The 23747-nt window shown below is 36.2% G+C and overlaps 1 protein-coding gene across 5 annotated transcripts in view; it reads left to right on the top strand.

The window, feature by feature from the left end:
• The window catches only part of ITPRID2 (ITPR interacting domain containing 2), a 39632-nt gene extending 19066 nt beyond the window's left edge, over positions 1–20566 (top strand). Inside the window, exons 10-18 of one of the 5 annotated variants that reach the window (XM_081242038.1) lie at positions 1478–1566; positions 2934–4142; positions 6587–6664; positions 6743–6870; positions 7172–7322; positions 8389–8454; positions 9139–9600; positions 18718–18835; positions 19422–20566. In XM_081242038.1, the coding sequence (XP_081098164.1) occupies positions 1478–1566; positions 2934–4142; positions 6587–6664; positions 6743–6870; positions 7172–7322; positions 8389–8454; positions 9139–9600; positions 18718–18822 (2288 nt within the window). In that variant the 3' untranslated portion in view covers positions 18823–18835; positions 19422–20566. The remainder of the gene's footprint in view (positions 1–1477; positions 1567–2933; positions 4143–6586; positions 6665–6742; positions 6871–7171; positions 7323–8388; positions 8455–9138; positions 9601–18717; positions 18836–19421) is intronic. The other 4 variants (XM_081242035.1, XM_081242037.1, XM_081242036.1 and 1 more) reach the window with 4 other exon arrangements.
• Positions 20567–23747: the final 3181 nt, after the last annotated feature.

The raw sequence follows: 23747 nt of genomic DNA, 5'->3' as shown, positions 1-23747 counted from the left end.
GAGAGAACCTGAATGGAGCTGGTCAGGGCTTCCTGGGCTCTTCTGCAACTGCCCTTTGCCCAAGCAGATGGGGCAGTTTCACTTCTAAATCCTTTAAGAAACTGTTTAATTCTGTTGTTGCTTTAAGGAGATAGTTATCATTGATTCATTCAGCAAACATTTTTTATTGTTGGCTTGGTCTAGGTACTTGGGATACAAAGAAGAATAAATAAGGTTCCTGTCTTCAGAACGCTGACAATCTAGTTTTTTTTAAAAAAAGACATGCAAACACATCATTATGGTGATGACTCCTAAGACATGTTAATTATTTTCTCAAATAATAAAATGCATAATCAGTACCTATGGTAACAGCTTATTCCAGTTCACTTTTACAAGTATTACAATTTACCTAGATTTATCAAGGATATGGGTCAGTTCCATATATTTCATTATGCAGTTTTGTTAATTTCAAAACATCACAGAATTATTTTAGATTTTTAATGGGAAAAAAATTATTCTGTTTCATGTTGCTCCAGATTGAACCTAAGGTTATTATAATATTTTTCAAAGTCAGGCAACCTGTAATTAATTTTGGATTCTACTGAAACATATTATGAAGTACTTTCTATCATTCAAGTCTTAAATGAATGTGGACTTGGTAAACACACTTTATTTAGCTTGTTGCTTTTTAAGTTCTGTGGAACTTGACTACCTCATGAAGTGTCTCCCTCAGTAAATGTAATAGCTATAAAGTCTCCCCCACTGTGGTACTTGTAGTGTGGTTGGGCGTGTGATCAGGCCAGCTGTGTTTAGTTGGTCATTTTAGTTACTTTAAAAAATTTTTTTCTAGGTTATACTAACCAGGAATTAGAGTTTTGAGGCCAAAAAATAAGCAAGTTTATTGTAAAATTAACAATATTACCTACTAGTTGAACCTATGTGATTGAGTTTCATTCAGTTGTTAAGAAATAATTGTTTCATAACTTACAAATGTTTGCATCATTTGAAACATCAGAGACATGTAAGTACTCTTATGTACCACTAATTTGTTGGCCTTAATTATGTTTTTATTTTCTTATTAGGAAGGTAATAGAAGTTTCTACACACTACATTTAAACTTCTGATTTCACCTACTACGTGTCTTCACATATTTACATAATGAAAATGGTTTACTTGGGGACTTTATTTTTATTAGAGCCATTTTTCATTTCAGCCTCTTGTCCTCCAAGGATAAGACATTAATTGGATTTACCAAAATACATTATAATTAGAGCTTAATTAGCAACTGAACACTGAGGATTTCTGATCTGATTCAGTTTTGTTTGAATTCAAGTTACTTCCTGTGCTTTTAAGCCACAATTTTGCATAAGTGATGTATACTTTTCTAAGAAAGAATCACTGTTGTGTATCATATATCTTTTGGGAATCATATATCTGTAATACTGTACTCATTGAAGTCTTATTTAGCAGTTTTGTATAACTAAATTTCTTTTGGTAGATCAACTATTACGTACTGCAAGTCAGCACTCTGATAGCAGTGGTTTTGCTGAAGATTCGACAGACTGCCTCTCCCTAAATCATCTTCAGGTAAAATTTCCTATTGTAGGAGGCACTGTGATTAACTTCTGTATACTTACGTGGTTTTTCACTGGCTGTATATTTCAAGACCATCTGTGTAATCTTTATTTTTCAAATGACAATAAGACTAAAATTCTAGGATGCAGATGTTATCTGAGCATCTGACTGCAAATTTTAAGTTTCACTAATTCTTCATTTCTGAGAAACAATAAAAAAAGCTTCTCCTTTATTTTTGCACCACCAGTAAACAGAGTATTTTAATCCTTAACCTATTCTGTCTGTTATTAAAAAAAATTTTTTACCGTCATTGTATTTCAGTATTTTAGAATAATTATTTAATAACTGAAACTGTGGATCCATAGCTTGCTGAATATTATCTGACTGTTATGCTATAGTGCGTTAGATAACCCAGAAAATAGGCACATCTTTATCCCCAACGAGCTTATAGTTTATGTGTGCAGTACACAGAATGTACATGAAAAGTGTTTAAAACATCTGTAAGGAAACTTCAAAGAAAATTGGAATAAGAGAAAAAGAGAACTTAAAAAAACCCTTTAGAAACATAGCATTTAAGGAGTAGACAGACAAGAAGTTTCTAAGGAAACTAGAATAATCCAGCAGGCATAAAAATTGGGAGATGGAGGAGAAACTTTTAAAAGGAAAGCTATGGCCATTGGAGTGAAAAGGTGAGAATTTGTTTATTCTGAAATTGAGTAGTTGAGCAAATAGTTCTGATGGATTAAATGATGCAAAAGCATGACTGGAGAGTAGATCAGTGATGAAGAGAAGATATGAATGTTAACTGTTTTTTCAAATAAGAATGATAGCTTAAGAGTTATAGGTCTTTTTGTCTTTTTCATACAGTAATGACTTAGGGAAGTCGTTTGGCTAAGGGAAAGGGCTCTAAGAGAAAGAGAGCTTGATGCAGAAAAATCTGGGATGAAACTGGAGAAATACCCTAGCCCTGGAGAGGATGTGATCAGAAGTGCAGGTTGGAGGGATTAGCTTTGAAAAGAGATACAGTTTTCTTTCAGAATGGAGAGGAGGGAATGATGAAGAAAGGTATGGGGAAATTTTTAGGTGTTGGGAAAGAAGTTAAGAAATTTCTGTCCATTTTCTTTGTGTCAGTGTCATATGTTAGAAGAAAAGGAGATGGGTATTGAAAAGGGATTTAAGGAAAATAGTAAAGATCTGGCATAATCTTTGTGAGAAAGCGGAGGGGTTGTTGATCAGGGGCACTGAAAGCAGTTTAGAACAGCACCAGAGCCAAAACCAAGGTGGGAGACCCCAAAAGTATAGAAGCATCGTATCAGTTTGGTATTTTGTTAATGCTACTACTAATTTGAATTCTCCATCCTTCTGTTTTCTTTTCACAGGTTCACGAGTCCTTGCAAGCCATGGGGAGTAGTGCTGATAGTTGTGACAGTGAGACAACAGTCACATCATTTGGTGAAGACCTTGTCACACCAACAGCACAAAACCAGCCTTATTTTAATGAATCAGAAGAGGAGTCTCTTACCCGTCCTCAGATGGGAAGAGAAAAGGCAGCAACAATTGCTGACAGACGGTCAGATGGCCAGGATTTCCCCCAGTGCGAGACTGTTGAGAATACAAGACATCAACAGTCCACCCGTAGTGCAGGGGATCACATTACTGAAATTACTGAAAGGAAAGAGAATGTGTCTTCAGCACAGCCAGTGGAACTACTGAGGGAAGCAAGTGCTGAAAGTGATGTGGATAAAAGCAGTGAATGTGAATTTGCCCAGTATACCACCCACCATATTCTTAAATCATTGGCTTCTATTGAAGCTAAATGCAATGAGAAGGGCACTGAAAATACAACTGGGCCTCCCTCTTCTGTGGACAGAGTTAATACAGCTTTGCAAAGAGCGCAAATGAAGGTTTGCACTCTGTCTAATCAAAGAGTGGGGCGTAGCTCGATAAAGTCAAAAGATCTGTTAAAACAGAGGTACTCGTTTGCAAAAGCTGGCTATCCTCTAAGAAGGTCTCAGTCTTTACCAACCACCTTGCTGAGCCCAGTAAGGGTTGTGTCCTCTGTCAATGTTCGGTTATCCCCCGGGAAAGAGACCAGATGCAGTCCGCCTTCCTTCACTTACAAGTACACACCGGAAGAGGAACAGAAATTAGAAAGAGAGGCGATAGAGCATGATGGTCAGTCTTTAGTTAAGTCCACTATTTTCATCTCTCCATCATTTGTGAAGAAAGAAGCCGCCGCCCAGAGTGAGGTGAACCGGTTGGAGGACTGCCATCAGCGAAGGACTCCGGCCTGTTCGCTGTATGCTCCGGCACCTGTGTCTCAGTCCACCTGCTCCCTTCACTCCGTCCACTCCGAGTGGCAGGAAGGGCCCCTGTGTGAGCACATGAGAACTCTGAGCACTCACAGCATTCCCAACACATCAGGCACCAGCTGTAGTGCCTTCACTTCCCCTCTCGGGTGTCCTTACTCACATAGACATGCTGCCTACCCTCACCGAGTGTGCTCTGTGAACCCTCCTTCTGCCATCGAAATGCAGTTGCGAAGAGTGTTGCATGATATTAGAAACTCACTGCAGAATCTTTCACAGGTATGAGAAAAAGTTTATCCGTCTTACCTTTTTTTCTTGTATTGGTCTGAGTACCTTTTAATTTTCAGGGAAGCTGGGACCCATCAGGCCTGAGCTACCTCAGCCTCATTTTCCTGATGCCTCAGCTTATCTGTACCTGCCCCCTCCCAGCGTCTTCCCTCCTAGCTCAAGGGAACAGCTGTAACTAATTCTGAACAAGGTGAATTTCTCTGCTCACAACCTCCCTCCTTTCTAGAGAAGAGATTTTGCTCATTAGGTCTCCTCCCTTCTTTAGCCTCTCCTGCGCTGTCGTCGTCTTAGTCAAGTTGTCTCTGTTATTAAAAGAACTTCCCTCTCAAGTACCGTCTGTCCTTTTCTTTTCCATCTGACAGTGTTCACCACCTCTTCTTTCTAAGTTTTCCTCCCCTTGGCTTCTGTGTCGCCGTACGTTCTCCTGGTTCCACTCGTTGCTCTCTGACTAAGCTTTCCCTTCATCTGCTGACTCCTGATGCTGGTCGCCTGGCACAGAATTAGTCTGCTTCCACTGAGTTAAAAGGCTGGGACCACCCCAGAAGAGAAAAAATCAGGTAAAGTGTGAATTTGAATAAAAACGGTCTATGTGTCTTGTCACTTTTAAAGTCATTGCTCTCAGATTTGTTAGTGGGCTGGAAATAATTTCCAAAATAAGCTTTGAAAAGAAGTAAATTGTCTTTTGGTTTGCCTTTCACATTTCCTTTATTTTTTAAATTAATTAATTTATTTTTGGCTGCATTGGGTCTTCGTTGCTGCGTGCGGGCTTTCTCTAGTTGCGGCAAGAGGGGGCTACTCTTCGTCGTAGCGCACGGGCTTCTTGTGTTGCGGAGCACGGGTTCTAGGCGCTTGGGCTTCAGTAGTTGTGACGTATGGGCTCAGTAATTGTGGCTTGCGGGCTCTAGAGCGCAGGCTCAGTAGTTGTGGCACACGGGCTTAATTGCTTCGCAGCATGTGGGATCTTCCTGGACCAGGGCTCGAACCCGTGTCCTCTGCATTGGCAGGTGGATTCTTAACCACTGCACCACCAGGGGAGCCCCACATTTCCTTTCTAAATCTCTTTCTAAACTACTTATATTTAGACAGTTGAGGAAATGAAGAAAATGACAGTGTAATGATCGGGTTATTCAGTTAAGAGTCGAGAGGCATAGAGTGTATATAATAGATCCCTTATCGTGGTGACATAGTAGACAGGAAGCCACTTGGACAGTAAAAATGAAAGTTGGAACTTTTCAAGCTATGTAGTGAAATACACCTTCTTTTAAGTATAGATTTTATCCTCATGATGATTGTCTCCTAATAATTTTCAGTCTAACCAGAAAGTGGGTGTTTCTCCTTCCTCCTTACAAAATGTAGTTCTATCTACATGTGAGACATTTAACCTTTCAGCTGCAATTACATGAAGCTGGGGATTCCCAGGGTCCTGTCCACCTGCACCCTCAAGTGCACCTGTCTAGGCCAGCTTGTTCTGCTCTAAATGTGGTCTTCTCTTCAGTGTCCCATCAGTAACTCAGCTGATTAATTTCCCCACCCTCACCCCACCCCACCTCAGTAGACAGATGCTCTTCATGACCTGGCCTCTGCCTATCTCTCCAGGCCCATTCCCTACGTGTGTGCTCCAGCCACACTGGACTGCATGCAAGCCTCTACATAGGCCTGTATCCCTAGGTGTCTGTTTCTTTACACATTCTTTTTTTTTTTTTTTTTTTTTACCTGGAACACCCCGCTCTTGCCTTTCTTCACCTGACCAAGTCCCTTTTACTGTTAAGGCTCAGCTCAGGGGTCACCACCGTCGGGAACACTTAATCTGGATTTTTGCTTGTTCCTATCATAGCACTCCCCATGCCGCCCCCAGCCAATATTATATATATATATATATATATATATATTTTTTTTTTTTTTTTTTTTTTACTTCTGTTTTCTTTCTTACACTGTGAGAACACTTGAAGGCTGGAAGTGACTTTTACTTCCTTTTATCTTTTTCACTGCCTAAAATAGTGAAGCATAGTAGATACTCAGATGTCTAAGAATGAGTGTGATGATTGCTTGCTACTTTCTCCAGCCAAGTTAGTAGTTTCTGTAATCTCAGAATGATATTTGCTATTGCTTCTACATTTCTGAGTTTTGTTTTTATTTTTCTGCTTTCTCAAGGCAAGAGAGAGGTCCTGTAAGACATAGGTTTGAACTATTTGTGTTCCTTTGCCTCTTTCCAGTTCCAATACACTGACTTATACCTTAAACAGATAGGAGTAGTGGGTAGCACTGGCAACTGATTTATTTGGTTCCTGCTTGTAACATGAAGTGGTTTTTGTTTTTGTTTTTTGCCTCAAAGAGAAAAATATGTAGACCCAAAATTCTGCCGTTTTAACATCTTAGATAATTTGGAAGCAGTCACTTTAACATTGATTCCTAATCATACTTCTGCTCTTTTGAAGCACCCTGTGATGAGAGGGCCTGATCTTGCTGCTGCTCCCTATAGTACTCAGAAGTCATCTGTTCTACCTCTTTATGAAGTAAGTTCTTACTTAAATCTCTGTGTTACAAAATAATTTGTGTGATTTAGAAGTTAATGCTGTTGTATTGTATTTTAGAATACTTTTCAGGAGCTCCAAGTAATGAGGCGGAGCCTGAATTTGTTTAGAACGCAAATGATGGATTTAGAATTGGCAGTGCTGCGTCAGCAAACCATGGTTTATCATCATATGACTGAGGACGAAAGGTAAAAGTTCATTTGACTCAAAATATTTTTCTTTCTAAAAAGCATTGTTAACTTTTTTTTTGAAGCTGGGTTTTATTTCTACTGTTGTGTACGCTTTATGTAGTCTGTGAACCAGTATAAATAAAATTGGGCATAGTGTTCTGCTAGGTAAACTTCTCTGCCTTTGGTGGATTGAGGAAGATAGTGGTTGCAATCTATTTTTATTGTTTGGGATATTTGTAATCGAGGAGAGAGGAAGAAAAACCAGTTCCGAACACTGAATCTCCAAACTGCTTTTTTCAAACTTTGTGCCTACTGATAGATATGAAGTTGATCAGCTCCAGAGCTTGAGAAATTCAGTCCGAATGGAACTTCAGGACCTGGAGATGCAGCTGGAGGAGCGTCTGCTGGGGCTGGAGGAGCAGCTTCACGCTGTGAGTGTGCCTTCGCCCTTCCGCTCCTCAGCACTCATGGTATGCTACCTTGGGTTGTGCATAGGTTTCTCACTCAGGACTTGTTTATAATGTTCCACACAATTTAGGACAGATGCCTCAATTTAAAAACACTTATTTTAATGGCATTAGAGACATGCAGAGTTTTTAAGGAGCCTTTCCCACAAATCAGTGGAATGTGCAAGTTGTAATTATTTTCTTGAATGTTTAGTATATTTAGAAATACATTGAAAAATCATAATTCTTAATAATAGAAAATAAGGAGCAATACAAAAGTTTAGGGATTTTAAAGGGAAAATGATAGTGGGTTAACATATGACTGATTTAGATGTTAATCATTGCATGTAACTGTGAAGAACACAGATATATGTAATATATATATTTCACTTAGACTTCTTTTCCCCCTTCCTTGCCTTTGAAAAAAAAAAACTGTCTCCTTTAAACGTCCCCTTTATTTTGGATTCTTTTCCATTCTTTATGTTTTTTATGGAATCAAATGATATCTTTGTAAAAGCAGAAAAACATGTATTCAAGAGAATAGAAGGAAACACTGTTTCTCTTTATTTTGTACCACTGTTCTTACTCCTAAGGTTCCTTTCCATGCAATTTGAACTCCAACAGTTGTATTCTTATTTTTGCCAAAATCTTTCAGTTGTAGAATATACTGTTTTGAAATGTTGAAATACTGAATTTTCTCTTTGTTAATTGAACATACCTGATTTTGTTAAAAATAAATGCATGAATACACACACATATATATGCACACATATGGAGTAGAATAAGAATGTGTGTATACGCATATATATGTATAGCACAGACTAAGAATATCCTGTATTGTGAATGAATATCTTTTTCCATAAAAGGTTTTGATCCATTATTCTGAGAAATGTGTGTTGGTGAGAGCAGAGAATCAGAACATCTCCTATGCAAACTTCAGTCACAGTAACACATCTTATAGGATCCTGTGACAGTTTAGGCTGACCTTTGTGACATAAGGGACTGCTTCAGAGCAATAATTAGTTCATTATAAAACACTTGCAATTTGAAAAAATACACACACACACATATATTGTTCTTACTTTTTCAGGGAATGTGTGGCAGTAGAAGCGCTGATAACTTGTCATGCCCTTCTCCATTGAATGTAATGGAACCAGTAAGCCTCTTTCCTTTTAAATCACTGGGGAAGGGAATGATATTATATTTCATAAACACACAGTTTTCCTAATGTAGATGAAATTTTTTTAAATACAGAATTTGGTAAGTTAGTTAAATTGATTAGAAGTGACTCAGGCACTTCTGAAAGTCCACTGCCATCTTTGGCCACTAAAGAGCCAGGTAATTGCAAAAGTGATTTATCTTTGTGGTCTAAAGGAAATAATGCATCATAAAAAGTAATTCATACTCCAGGAAATGTGCTTTCACAGTCTGATTCCAGGTCCTTTTGGTAATTGGGTCTGTAAGATGACTACTTTTTGAACAAAAGTATGATTTTTATTATTTTTTAAGCAAATCAGTTCATTTGGGGGGCATTATGAGTAGCTATTTTATTTTTTACAAGTTACTCTTCTTGATAAGTAATTTGGACCCCTGTGTGAGACCAAGTAAAATTCCATCCAGCTATAGTTTAGTTACACATTTCATGGCTTGATCTCTGTGAATTTAAATTTTCCTTGCTATTTTTGCAAATGAAATTGAGTAGTAACTAAATGAATGCATTAGAATCATGTCTTTACAAGTTAAGTGATTTGGGGCAGTAGTTACACCTAGGATTTTAATCTTCTTTTAACTACCAATCTTAATTTCAAGAGAGAAGAATTACAGTTTTTCTCATCTCCAGGTCACTGAACTGATGCGGGAACAGTCATATCTGAAGTCTGAATTGGGCCTGGGCCTTGGAGAAATGGGATTTGAAGTTCCTCCTGGAGAAAGCTTAGAATCTGTTTTCTCCCAAGCAACGTCAGAGTCATCTTCTGTATGTTCTGGTCCCTCTCATGCCAATAGAACTGGAGTACCTTCTAGTGACTCAGTGGGCAGACCCAAAACCCATCTGGTACCAAGCAAGAAAGTATTCCGAGCGTCGGTGGCCTTAACACCAACTGCTCCTTCTAGAACAGGCTCTGTGCAGACACCTCCAGATATGGAAAGTTCCGAGGAAGTTGTTGCAGCTGAAGAAGCCTCAGAGGCTGTAGGACCTAAATCTGAGGTGGAGAAAGAGCATGGAAGAACCTCATTATTGCCAGCTGCTGAAGAAATGCATAAAAATGTGGAGCAAGATGAGTTACAGCAAGTCATAAGGGAGGTGAGTAAAATCTACGCTTAGTTTATTTGGAGTAGGTTTTGTTTGAACATTAATTATTTATAAGCTATTCCTTTGATTCACTGTATTCAGTAATTTTCCCATTGATCCAACTCGTGTCTATTAAGATATGTTTATAATGCCGTTTCTGCATATTTCATACTCCACTGTGAAATAATTGCGATTCTCTATATTCACTCTGGTGAAGAAGGCATATGTAGGGTTCAAATAAGTGAACACGTGACAAACTCTCTAGACCTCTGTTTCCACCTTTGTAAAATTAGGGATTAAAAGCTGTCATTTAATAATGTCAATTGACATAAAAAAATGGTGTTGAGATTTTAAGAAGTAAAAAAATTTTGGCTTAGTGGGTGGAGAAATGTGGAAATTATATAAGTTGTTCAAAGATAGAAATACAAAATGAAAAGAAGGTTTACCCTGTGTGATTAGCAGTATGCAGACCTGAAATATTTAACCATAGTTGTAGGTTACCAAAAAGACTGCAGAAACTTAGGAAGATTAGTAATCAAGGGCAAAAATTAATTGAGAAAATTAGTAAAATAGTTGCTTTTGGCACTAGGATCAGGTGGTAAGGAATAGTATGTATATCATTTAAAAAGGGAGACTGCTATAGATACATGTTTATGATGACTTTTTTTTCCTTTTCTTCTCAAATCACATTGTGTCTTTGGGTGCAAAATCCAATAGAGTGCATGGAATAAAAATTACACATGTTGAATTTATTTTTTTCATTCTGTTCCCTGTATTAAGGTAACTCTAAGGAAGAACCATAATTACTCATAATTCTTTCCAAATGAGATACTAAAATCCATGATAAAAAAGGATCATTCATTCTTTCCAATAGTTAAAAAGAAGAATATCCTATAAGTTAAAAAAAAAAAAAAAAAGGTTTATAAGTGTCTTAATGAGTACCTGCTCTGTAAGGGTAAAAGAAAAATAGATATGAGACATGAATACTTAAGATTAAAGTCTAGTAGGAAGGTAAATAAGACTAACTAAGGAAACAATGGAAAAATCATACAGAAATCATTTGGTATAATGTATTGAGAACTAAGAATTTAGAACTGGAAAAAATCAAAATGAGCCAGAGAAATTAGTGTCAGTGACTCCCTCTTTTTAATCTGTGTATTTCCAGTAAATTCAGTAATGTGAACTTAACATTTTTAGAATTAACTCATGAGTAGCATAAAACAAATTTTTAGTGGTTATAGGTCAATAATGGTGGCAACAGACCAAAATGTTCCTTCAAATGGGCCACTGATCCTCTGGGTCCAAAGATTAGTTCATGTGTATTAGGTGCCACCATTTATAGCTGCATGATAGTAGCTTGAGAGGTATACTGAAACTAGTCAGTTTTGTTATATAGTATGATATATGCATTCCTAAAAATCGTCTTGCTATGCAAATTTGTATAATAAAAACACAGAGTTTATGGGGAAAATAGTATTAGAAGCATAACACTCAAAACTTAGTAACATGTTTTTAAAAAGGTAAAAACCTAATAAAACCAGTAACATTATTTTATAAATGTTAAATGGTTAAGAAATACATAAATACTGCAATAATGTGACACTTTACCTTGAAAAAGACCTGAAATTTGCTTGCGGAATTGGACTTTGGAAGGGTTGCAGCTTGTGAGTTATTGTGAAGTGGTGGAGGAGGGTGACATGAGATCCAGCAGAAAGTTTTAATGCCAGATGCAGATAGGTGTGCTTTATAACACAGTGAACTGACATAGCTGGTAGGTGTTTATAATGTTTGTACAGTTTGGGTACTGTGTTCCCTGGTTCAGCTGACATTCAGACAAATTCACATTTACAAAACAAGCATTCTAGCCGATGAGACTGCATGTATGTAATTTCTTTTCATGACATGAATTACCAACTTAAAGTTTAAAAGGTCTTAATTCTATATATTTATTTGTCCTACAAATGTAATTACTTTTGTAGGCTGATTGTGGCTGGCAGATATTTAGCAGGGTCTCTACATCTACCTTGCTCAGTTAGTTAGGTGTGACTGATTATAATTCATTCTTATTTATGTGTTTCACATCAAAGATCAATTTGTGAGTAGAATTGAGTTTTACTCAAAAATTTATTTTTCTCCACAATATATATGTTAACTGAGGAAATAAGTTTTAAGGTACTCTCCCCACACCCAGAAATGTGATATTTTTGTTCCCTTTAGCTTGTTTTGGTTTGAAAATTTTCCTTGGAAACTGGACTTTATGTACTCATTTAGCACAAATACTCCCTTAATGCACACTTGAGTCCTCATTTTTAAAGTTGTTAATGGATGGCCTGATATGTGCTGTAAGTAATTTCCTGGGGGTAAAGCATCCCTAAGCCGGAACATTGATTTTTTGGCTGATAGAACATAGCGAACATGTAGAAAAGTTGGTTGTTTCCATCATAATGTGGTGGTGCTAGAGAATTAATCGTTTATAAGAACCTCCCATCAAATATGGAAGGTTTTATAATTTGAAGACTGATATGCAAGGCAAATGTTTGAAGAATTTTTCAGAATTTGTTATTAAACCTGTTAATTAGAAACTCCCTAATTCAGAATTTGGCATAGTTTGGACAAACTTTGGCTTAGCATTGACCCTTTTAACTGTCTACAAAGAAGGACTTAGCAAGCAAAATATGTAGTAAATCAAACAAGGCATAAGAAGGAATACTAAAAAAAAAAAAAAAAAAACTACAGACCAATATCACTGATGAACAGAGATGCAAAAATCCTCAACAAAATACTAGCAAACAGAATCCAACAGCACATTAAAAGGATCATACACCATGATCAAGTGGGGTTTATCCCAGGAATGCAAGGATTCTCCAATATATGCAAATCAATCATCAATGTGATACACCATATTAACGAATTGAAGGAGAAAAACCATATGATCATCTCAATAGATGCAGAAAAAGCTTTTGACAAAATTCAACACCAATTTATGATAAAAACTCTCCAGAAAGTGGGCATAGAGGGAAACTACCTCAACATAATAAAGGCCATATATGACAAACCCACAGCAAACATCATTCTCAGTGGATAAAAACTGAAAGCATTCCCTCTAAGATCAGGAACAAGACAAGGATGTCCACTCTCACTACTATTATTCAACATAATTTTGGAAGTTTTAGCCACAGCAAGCAGAGAAGAAAAAGAAATAAAAGGAATCCAAATTGGAAAAAAAGTAAAGCTGTCACTTTTTGCAGATGACATGATACTAAACAGAGAGAATCCTAAAGATGCTACCAGAAAACTACTAGAGCTAATCCATGAATTTGGTAAAGTAGCAGGATACAAAATTAACGCCCAGAAATCTCTTGCATTCCTATATGCTAATGATGCAAAATCTGAAAGTGAAATTAAGAAAACACTCCCATTTACCATTGCAACAAAAAGAATAAAATACCAAGGAATAAACCTACCTAAGGAGACAAAAGACCTGTATGCAGAAAACTAATGAAAGTAATTAAAGATGATACAAACGGAGAGATATACCATGTTCTTGGATTGGAAGAATCAACATTGTGAAAATGACTCTACTACCCAAAGCAATCTACAGATTCAGTGCAATCCCTATCAAACTACCACTGGCATTTTTCACAGAACTAGAACAAAAAATTTCACAATCTGTATGGAAACACAAAAGATCCCAAATAGCCAAAGCAATCTTTTGAAAGAAAAACGGAGCTGGAGGAATCAGGCTCCCTGACTTCAGACTATAGTACAAAGCTACAGTAATCAAGACAATATGGTACTGGCACAAAAACAGAAGTACAGATCAATGGAACAGGATAGAAAGCCCAGAGATAAACCCATGCACATACGGTCACCTTATCTTTGATAAAGGAGGCAAGAATATACAATGGAGAATAAACAGCCTCTTCAATAAGTGGTGCTGGAAAAACTGGACAGCTACATGTAAAAGAATGAAATTAGAACACTCCCTAACACCATACACAAAAATAAACTCAAAATGACTTAAAGACCTAAATGTAAGGCCAGACACTATAAACTCTTAGAGGAAAACATAGGAAGAACACTCTGACATAAATCACAGCAAGATCCTTTTTGACCCAGCTCCTAGAGAAATGGAAATAAAAACAGAAATAAACAAATGGGACCTAATGAAACCTCAAAGCTTTTGCACAGCAAAGGAAACCATACACAAGATGAAAAGACAACCCTCAGAATGGGAGAAAATATTTACAAATGAAGCAACTGACAAGGATTAATCTCCAAAATTTACAAGCAGCTGATGCAGCTCAATATCAGGAAAACAAACAACCCAATCCAAAAATGGTCAGAAGACCTAAATAGACATTTCTCCAGAGAAGATATACAGACTACCAACAAACACATGAAAGAATGCTCAACATCATTAATCATTAGAGACATGCAAATCAAAACTACAATGCGATATCATCTCACACCAGTCAGAATGGCCATCATCAAAATATCTACAAACAATAAATGCTGGAGAGGGTGTGGAGCAAAGGGAACCCTCATACACTGTTGGTGGGAATGTAAATTGATACAGCCACTATGGAGAACAGTATGGAGGTTCCTTAAAAAACTAAAAATAGAATTACCATACGACCCAGCAACCCCACTACTGGGCATAGACCCTGAGAAAACCATAATTCAAAACAAGTTGTGTACCACAATGTTCACTGCAGCTGTATTTAGCCAGGACATGGACCCAACCTGTGTCCATCGACAGATGAATGGATAAAGAAGATATGACACATATCTACAATGGAATATTACTCAGCCATAAAAAGAAATGAAATTGTGGGCTTCCCTGGGGGCGCAGTGGTTGAGAGTCTGCCTGCCAGTGCAGGGGACACGGGTTCGTGCCCTGGTCCGGGAAGATCCCACATGCCGCGGAGCGGCTGGGCCCATGAGCCATGGCCGCTGGGCCTGCGCGTCTGGAGCCTGGGCTCTGCAATGGGAGAGGCCACAACAGTGAGAGGCCCGCATACCGCAAAAAAAAAAAAAAAAAAAAAGAAATGAAATTGAGTTATTTGTAGTGAGGTGGATGGACCTAGAGTCTGTCATACAGAGTGAAGTAAGTCAGAAAGAGAAAAACAAATACTGTATGCTAATACGTATATATGGAATCTAAAAAAAAAAAAAAAAAAAAGGTCATGAAGAACCTAGGGGCAAGACAGGAATGAAGACACAGACCTACTAGAGAATGGACTTGAGGTCACGGGGAGGGGGATGGGTAAACTGGGACAAAGTGAGAGTGGTAGTGTCTATATGGACATATATACACTACCAAATGTAAAATAGATAGCTAGTGGGAAGCAGTTGCATAGCACAGGGAGATCAGCTCAGTGCTATGTGACCAGCTAGAAGGGTGGGATAGGGAGGGTGGGAGGGAGGGAGACGCAAGAGGGAAGAGATATGGGGATATATGTATATGTATAACTGATTCACTTTGTTATATAGCAGAAACTAACACACCATTGTAAAGCAATTATACTCCAATAAAAATGTTTAAAAAAATAAAGCATCAGAGAACCAGGTTAAAAAAAAAAAGGAATACTGATGTCCTTAAGAAAATAAACTCTTCTGAAGCAGTTTAAAAGCATGTGTTAATAGATAAGTTAGTCTAATGCCATTTACAATTTAAACAAATAATTTGGGTTATCATCTTAGCTCAATTACAATGGTGTTCTGTTAAACTTTATTTACAAAATATTTAAAATTCAGATTAGTCTTGATTCTGTTCATTTAAAATTGGTAATCTTTTTACTTAAATATACATGGTACTGAATTCCAATTTTTTTAAGCTTATTGTATCAGCTACCAAGAAAATTAGATTGTCTTCCCAGTAAATTATGGGTCTCTAACTCCATTAACAAAGCCACTATTCATGAAGGCAAGATTTAAGCTTGGGTTGAACAGTTTTGTAGGTGAGGATTAAACATGTTTGGCAGACACTTTCAGGGAAGTTTTCTTACTGCAGTCATGGGTGCATGAAACAATGATATCTATCAGGCCTTTGTTTCCATTATTTCACCATATGTGAACTTTTTTTTTTTTTTTTTTTTTTTTTGCGGTACGCGGGCCTCTCACTGTTGTGGCCTCTCCCGTTGCGGAGCACAGGCTCCGGATGCGCAGGCCCAGCGGCCATGGCTCACGGGCCCAGCCGCTCCGCGGCATATGGGATCCTCCCAGACCGGGGCACGAACCCGTATCCCCTGCATCGGCAGGCGGACTCCCAACCACTGCGCCACCAGGGAGGCCCTGTGAACTTTTTAAAAGAATGCTTTCATTATTTATAATGTGTTAATGCAGTAGTTTAATGCAGTAGAATTCTTTTGACGGAAAACACTGGAAGTTCTTGCAAATATTCAGTACACTCATTTAATAACTAAGCTTTTGTCAGATGAAAGATACCCCATTCCTGTGCAGATTGCATATGTTGTAGTGGGGACATGTACACACTCTTGGAATTGCTCAGGTGGTCTGTGATGTATGTAATCAGTGGCCTGAAACTGTTCATAGTTACTTTAAAAAAAAAAGTAAGAAGATTACTTAATATATGAGCATCTGCCCACAGAAGCAAATGGAACAGAATTACATATCAAAGCATAAACATAGATTGCTCTGTGTAGAGAGTACTTTGTTTATTGAAGTTCCCAGGTTTGGTTCATGCCTTTTTGTATCTATTACATTTCATCTAGCAAGCTTTAACATGTATTTTGGTAAATACACAGCTTGCATGTGTTCTTATTACAGTTCTATTAGTGATCCCTTGATATAATGGCTGCCACACAGGAAGCACTCAGTAACTCAGTAGATGCCTAGTAAATGGACGTGTTGCCCCACACTTCAGGCTTGCTGTCAGCCTGTTTATTTGCCAATGTGCATTCCTTCCTTAATCTCAAGTAGTCTGTCTTCAGCCTGTCTTACTTTTTGAAAGTTATAAAGGTGACGTCACCATCCATCCCACTGATTTTCTCACTACTAATCCTTCCCACCTCTCTGTAGCGTGGGAGACTTTGGAACTAATTTATTTGTTCATACATTTATTACTTCAATAAATTATCAAAGGCATTTTGTCATTTTCAGTGCTAGTCTGTAGTCCTTTGTCTTTCTACTTTCTGTTCCCTTTTGTGTCTGATACTGTCTCTCTCAGGCATGTGCTGTCTCACTCTCTCACTGATGCATTTATTCAAACATTCACTGAGCACTTACTGTGTGCCAGGATACACTGATTAATTTCCATTTGAGCTCCCCGTTTCTATTCTAATTCCCCTGTACTCTTTACCTAGTAGGCACTGTCTTGTTGGCTAGGCTTCTTTTTGCTGTGTCTCCAAGGTACTCTTGCTATAGTTTTCATCCTCACTATTGTCTTAAATTTTCCTCACTTTTTCATTACTATGTTAAAGACTGCTATTCTCTGACAATTTATTTTTTTCCTCTTCTAGCCCATAGTAGTCTCTCATTTTTTAAAATTTGTTCTTATGTCATTAATGAATTAATAAATAATTTTCTCCTTTCAATATTTCATGAAACAATATTCATTTTGTGCCCATCTAGATTATAACATCCTTGGTAGAGACTCTTTTATGCTTTACTCCAGTAATATCTGTACCCCACACCCCCCCCAAACGTTGGCACACATTTTGGTTTGTAGAGAATACTTTCTAGCTAGTTTGTTTTTGAATGATGAAGTACGATGAGATGTGCATTGGACAACAGGACTGAAAGACTGCTACTCACTGTCTTTTGTAAATATAGACTTACAGAGGATCTGATTCAACACACTGCATTTGCACTTGTATACTGTGGCAAAGAGATTCTGGTTTTCATAATATTTGTATCCAATACATATTTGTTTAAAAAATGAATCTGAAGTACTATGAACTTAAGAAACTTTTGATGTTTTGTTGTTTAAAGCTTAGAAATATTGGTAGAAGGTAAGATGCAAAGCTTCTATTTATTTAAATGTTTCAGTACAGATGGCTGATAGCTAAGGAGCATTTGTTTCTCTGAATACTTACGTATAAATATGTATTGTGTACCAATTTTGCATGACATTAATACAGAGCCATTTTTGGAAAGACTTCAATTGAGATGTGTTCAGGATGTACTTAGGAACATTTAAGGGAACAGATCAGGCTGACAGGAAACTGGAAATGTAGAATTTTTAAAAGCTGGTTGAGAATGTCTCAAGTGCTAATTTGGGAAGGCATTATCAGCTTATTTCAGGAAATACACATTTAAAGCCTTCACAAAGGGCTATTCGGAGGTAATGCTATATCGTTAGAGAGAAAAAGGCGTAGATAGCATGTGTAGTGTTTGGACATCTGGAGAAGAAAATCTTGATGGAATTGTCATTGCCCCTAGGTCTGTTTGCCTTTTCCAACAATAAAATGACATAATCCTTGTCCGAAGCAAAATTTTCAGACAGGTGACAAATGTACCATACAACTAAATAAAAATGTATTTCTTTAGTTTATGGTTGATTAGAGGATTTGTTTTCATGTTTTAAACTAAATTGTACTAAATGATCATTTCTTCTTTTCACTTAAAATGCACGTTAGGTTAGAATAATATGTAACTTCTTTAGATACTTTGCTTTCAGTTAGTATAAACAGGCAATACACCTGTATATTATTTTGCCACTAATAGGTTTTCTTAACAATGAGAATACTTGAGTATCCTGCTGGTTACCAAACAAAGATAGACATTAACAAAAAACATAAAAGTGAACCTAACATTTAATCAGTTCTTTCAGGTTATTTTGTGTCATGGGGCAAATTATCTAATGAAGTTTTTAAATCTAATATTTGTTAATGTTCTCAACTTGAGAATTGTGATATTTTATAATGGAGCTATCTGAGTTGTGCTAGACAAGACCTCAGAATGTGATCTGAGTTTGAGGATAGATGGATGTGATTCCCTACTTGCTCTCTGTATTTCATGAAGGGTTTACATGAAGGTTGTAGTTTTCTCTATAGTTGAGCTGACTGCAGGAATTAAATGCTATTTATTTATTTTTCTGAAAATAGAATAAAATGGATTATAGTCATATTGTTAAATTCTTATTTTCCTCTTCTTCCATTCTAGATTAAAGAGTCTATTGTTGGGGAAATCAGACGGGAAATTGTAAGTGGACTTCTGGCAGCAGTATCTTCAAGTAAAGCATCTAATTCTAAGCAAGATAGTCATTAAATGGAATTTACAGGTAAATTTTTCTGAATTTTTTTGTTTAGCTAAATGTAAATTAGTATTTAGTTTTTAATACTTTTTTTTTTAGTATACAGGTCTGTTTCTCTAGCTAAATTTTGATTTACAGAAAGTATGTAATATGTTATCCTGCAGTGTGAAAACCTCTTACAACCTCATTTGAAGTGTAAGCAAGTCAAATCTCATAATCTCAAACCTCCAAGGGATTATTGATATTTTGTCATTTTATTGAAATTTCATTATAGTAAATAAATTCTGGAATTGGGGAAATTGGGACCTTCAAACCTGAGTTTTATTTTGATAGCACTGGTTTTAATGTTATTTCAAATGTACAATTTATGGATCAAGATTTCAAGCCTTAATCATAAATTTTTAGTATCTTTGTCTTTTAAAGAAACATATCCCATAGGTCCCATATCTAATCATGTCATAATTTATAAAGGAGGATCATATATATATATACATATATATACATATATATGTGTATATATATTTTTTTAACAGAATATTCTCATCCTCCCTTTTAAAGACCTTTCAGTAGTAACTGAAAAATGTGTAATGTTCACTTCTCTTTCTTTTTTAAGATTGGCATGGGTCCTATTAGCTGTGTGATATTGGAGTTATCAATGATATACACTGGTGGAGGTGTCATTTGTGCTTCAGAAGATACTTGCTGCTGAGCTGGGCTACTGTATACAGTGTACAATGTTTATTTCTTCTGTGCATATCTTTTTAAAAAACATAGAAACTTAGGCACTTTGCTGACTTTATTTCTTTTCTAAACTATTAAAACTGTAGCCATTTGAAAAGCCTAATATTTATTTGTATGTCAATATTTTCCAATTGATTCCCTAGGAAGAATTAATTTTAAAACTTGAAAACTTCCAGACTTAACCAACTTATAAATAACATATTTCTTCAGACTAGCTTCTTAAAACACTGACCTCTATGAGGTATTTACTGTGCAATAACTGATTCATTTTTTGAGAGCTTGAAACAACCAATGATTTTTCCCTCCACTGCTGTTAATTAGTGTCACTTCCAAGAAGAAAAATTGTTCTCTTGTAAAAATTGCTCTTAATTCTTGAGGAGGTTACTAATAGCAGTAGGATAGAATTTATTACCTAAAACTACTTAATGTTCTTACACTGTAAAGCATTGTTACTTTACCCAAGACAATTGCAATTTTATTATAGCTTATGTAGTTTTTTTTTTTTTTGGAAACATGCCTTAGGTTAAACACTATGTACTTATTGCGTTTTCCAGACTTCTTTATTATAAGGAGATGTTTCTTCTTCTAGACTAAATAGTGGAGTATTGCCAAAATAATGGGGCCTGTGACTTGAATGGATAGAAATGAATAAGCTGGTTTTGTTTTTTCAAAATGGAAGTAATTTATATTTGTTTTTCTCATAATAGATGGTTTAATTCATTTTTAACCAGTGAGAACTGTTTGTTTTATGGGAAAAAAAAGGAAGGTAGTTTCCTATTTGGTTTCATATATGTTAAATAAATGTGTAAAGTAACAACCAAATGTTATTAGAATTATTCTTTAGCATTTATAATTTTCAACTCCTATCATATTTCTTTGTGTGAAATTTTAATCAAAAGTGGTTGAGATGTTAACAGTATACTTTGAAAGAATATCTAAAAGGTTTTTAAATGTTTGAATTATCACACAAAGGCTGATTTCTAAAAAAAAAATTAATAAAGTATTTATTTTGCCTAACATGTTTTTAGTGATTTCTTTTCTTGAACCACAACATGAAGAATTTGGATAAGATTTGATGAGTAACAAATAAGGTCCAAAATAATTGGAGCATATAACCTAATAGGCTAAAATTCTCTTTTCCTCAAGAGGCCTCTATGATGCTTTCAAAAATGGTTAAGACTAGACCACCCTGGAGAAAGAGTGCACACTGATGCCTGTTGCACTCATCCAGTTCTGTGGTCCTAATGATTACCATCTGAGGCAAAATAAGACTTTTCTTTAAAATGCACTGTTAAACTACAAAGAACAGACATTAAAATATTACCGTAGTCTTTGGCCAAATTATTCAGCAATTTGATTACTTGATTCTCATAATTGCAATGATACGTATAAGCCAAACACCCAACGTTAATAGTTATACAGATATCAATGATTTTTAACTAATCAGCTTTGTAGCCACTTATAGTTCATTTCTGACAATACAAGATACCCAGAATTTGGCAATCAAAATGAGAGGTAATACAACTGGAATAACAGCCTGAGTCAATGGGCAAATCCCTTATACAGTTTATAAGTCAAATAAAATGAGCTTCATCTCCTCTTTCCATTCTAAATCTTTGTGTACTTGAACACTTGAAAGCTACTATATTGACACCACCATGCTAGCTGCTGAAATGAATGAGAGAGGGTCTAGATGGAAGGACAGGACATTTTTTTTTCTTAATTGGTAAGTTTAAAGTATCAAATGAAAAATATGAAGATCATAAAAAGAATCTGCAAAAGTGTAGCCTGGGGTGGTTGGAGAAGTAAGTCTTCACCAAGAAGATTCGGTTTGAGTAAAGTCTTGAAGAATGGGAAGTGGAAAGGATAGGGTTTAAGTTATCAAGAATATTAGCAAAGGTTATACATTGAGTTTGAATTACTATATGATTGGCGAAGGCATGTTTTTAAGAACCCAAGCTGTGTACAGCTTGTACCTGTTGTGCTAACAGCCTGAATGAAGAAGGCATAGAAGGAAAACGAAACTTGTAATGGTGATATGGAAGTTGGGAGCCACTGTGAATGATGTACCATTGACAAAAATGGGCAGCTTCTCAGACTTGAAGTAAGTACTGTTCCTCTAAGAACATTAAGTTGAATTTCTGTAACATTTAAAATAATTGTCTTACACCAATTAAGACAATAATAAATTGTCTTACACCAATTAAGACAATTAAGCTCAGCTGGATGTCTCACCTCTTTTTTTTTTTTTTAAAGACATTATTTTTAGAGCAGTTTTAGGTTTACAACATTCAACTTGTTGTAGAGGAAAATAAGAATGCAGTAAAGTGCATGTAAAATAATGTAAAAAAAAGTATGTTTCAGGGATTCCTGAAGAGATGGTGTACTGCCCATTCTCCTGACCTGTCCAAATGGGAGTGTAGTGCCAGTTGGGAGAATACAGCAGAACTGAAGCACAGTTTCTTGTTTTTGTTTTTTTTACCCTTTCCTGGAAAGGAAGAATTGATAGCACTTATGAAGTCAGAAGACAAAACATTCTATCTTATAATTAAATTAAGGATCTAAGTTGTAGTAGGTTATGTATGGCTGTTAGAATCATTTATGAATATTGAAAGCATTTAGTTAACACTCTAGCTGCATTCTAAATGTACAAAGTTAAGATGTCTTACCTAATTAATAGCTCTCTCCTATACAGTTTTTTATTTCCATTTATTATTGTAAGGTGAGGCCCTTCACCTTTTTTTGTTCTCATTTTCACAACTGATGCTCTGTTTCTCCTAATGAGTAAGTAACAGCTTGTGTACAGAATGTTGGTGTGCCCAGCAACAAATCAGAAGTGTACTCAAAGAAACATGTCAAACAAATGCCAGGGGCCATTTCCTCCAGTAGGATATCCCAATGGAGGCTAAATCTTTTGTGTACAATGATTAACTAGTTTACGTGTTCACTCTGTTCACTCAAAAGGTTGCTGGATACCCACACTTTTTAAGGTTCTGAGTTTGGGAAAATGGAAGTATAAAGAATGAGTTAAGAGCTTGTTTTAAGGAAAGTTAATAAAGTACATTGTTTAGACCTTTGAAAGAATCAATACATTTAGGAATTACATTGTCGTCTCTTTTTGTCCATTTAAAAAAAAATCTAATGTGTTCTTTAATGGATAGAAAAGCATATTAAATGTAGGTAACATGAAGTTGGAATGAATAGGAAAGCAATTTGAAGAGCAGACTTCAGAATGACTTAGAAGTGGAACTGAGAAAAGAATGTTGCTTTATTTTAGAAATAAAAATATTTGAAGTGATGACAAAATATCTTAAATAAACTGATTAACCTCTAGGCTTAGGAGAAAAAAATTAAAGGAAACTTGAGAAGTTACCTTATATATACTACTTAAGAGGAGATCACACAACTATAGATAAAACATGCATTTTGTAAATATTTCTATGTTCTTGTGGTTTTATAGAACCTACATTCTATACTTTTGATGCCCCTATTGATTTAGATTTATAAAAATGTCCCTTGAATCAGCCTTGATGTCATAAATACAACTTTTATGGAATTAATAAAAGTAGTATTGAATGACAAGTGTACTCAATTTGAACATTCAAATGATATGCAACAATATTTTAAAACAGAGATTCATGTTTTATACTAAATTATTTTTGGTTCTTGATTCTAATGTGCATAAATCTCTTAATTTTCCTAAGAGAGCAACTTGGCAGTGTAACACACTTTACAAAATATACTTCTTTATAATTTTATGCCTTTAAAAATATTGGGACTTTCCTGGTGGTGCAGTGGTTAAGAATCCACCTGCCAGTGCAGGGGACACGGGTTCAATCCCTGGTCCAAGAAGATCCCACATGCCACGGAGCAACTAAGCCCATGTGCCACAACTACTGAGCCTGTGCTCTAGAGCCCGCAAGACACAACTACTGAGCCCACATGTCACAACTACTGAAGCCTGCACGCCTAGATCTCGTGCTCCACAACAAGAGAAGCCACCGCAATGAGAAGCCTGCGCACCGCAACAAAGAGTAGCCCCCACTTGCCGCAACTAGAGAAAGCCCGCGCCCAGCAACCAAGACCCAACGCAGCCAAAAATAAATAAATAAATAAATTTATAAAAAAGATTATTAAATGTCATATGTTTGGCTTCGTGAAATATAGAAATGTAAATGCTACTTTTTGTTCATAAATA

This window comes from Mesoplodon bidens, assembly GCF_964165515.1.
Source record: "Mesoplodon bidens genome assembly, chromosome: 8".
Taxonomy (NCBI): domain Eukaryota; kingdom Metazoa; phylum Chordata; class Mammalia; order Artiodactyla; family Ziphiidae; genus Mesoplodon; species Mesoplodon bidens.
Note: the sequence above shows the minus strand (reverse complement) of the source record. Positions and strands in the feature narration are given on the sequence as shown.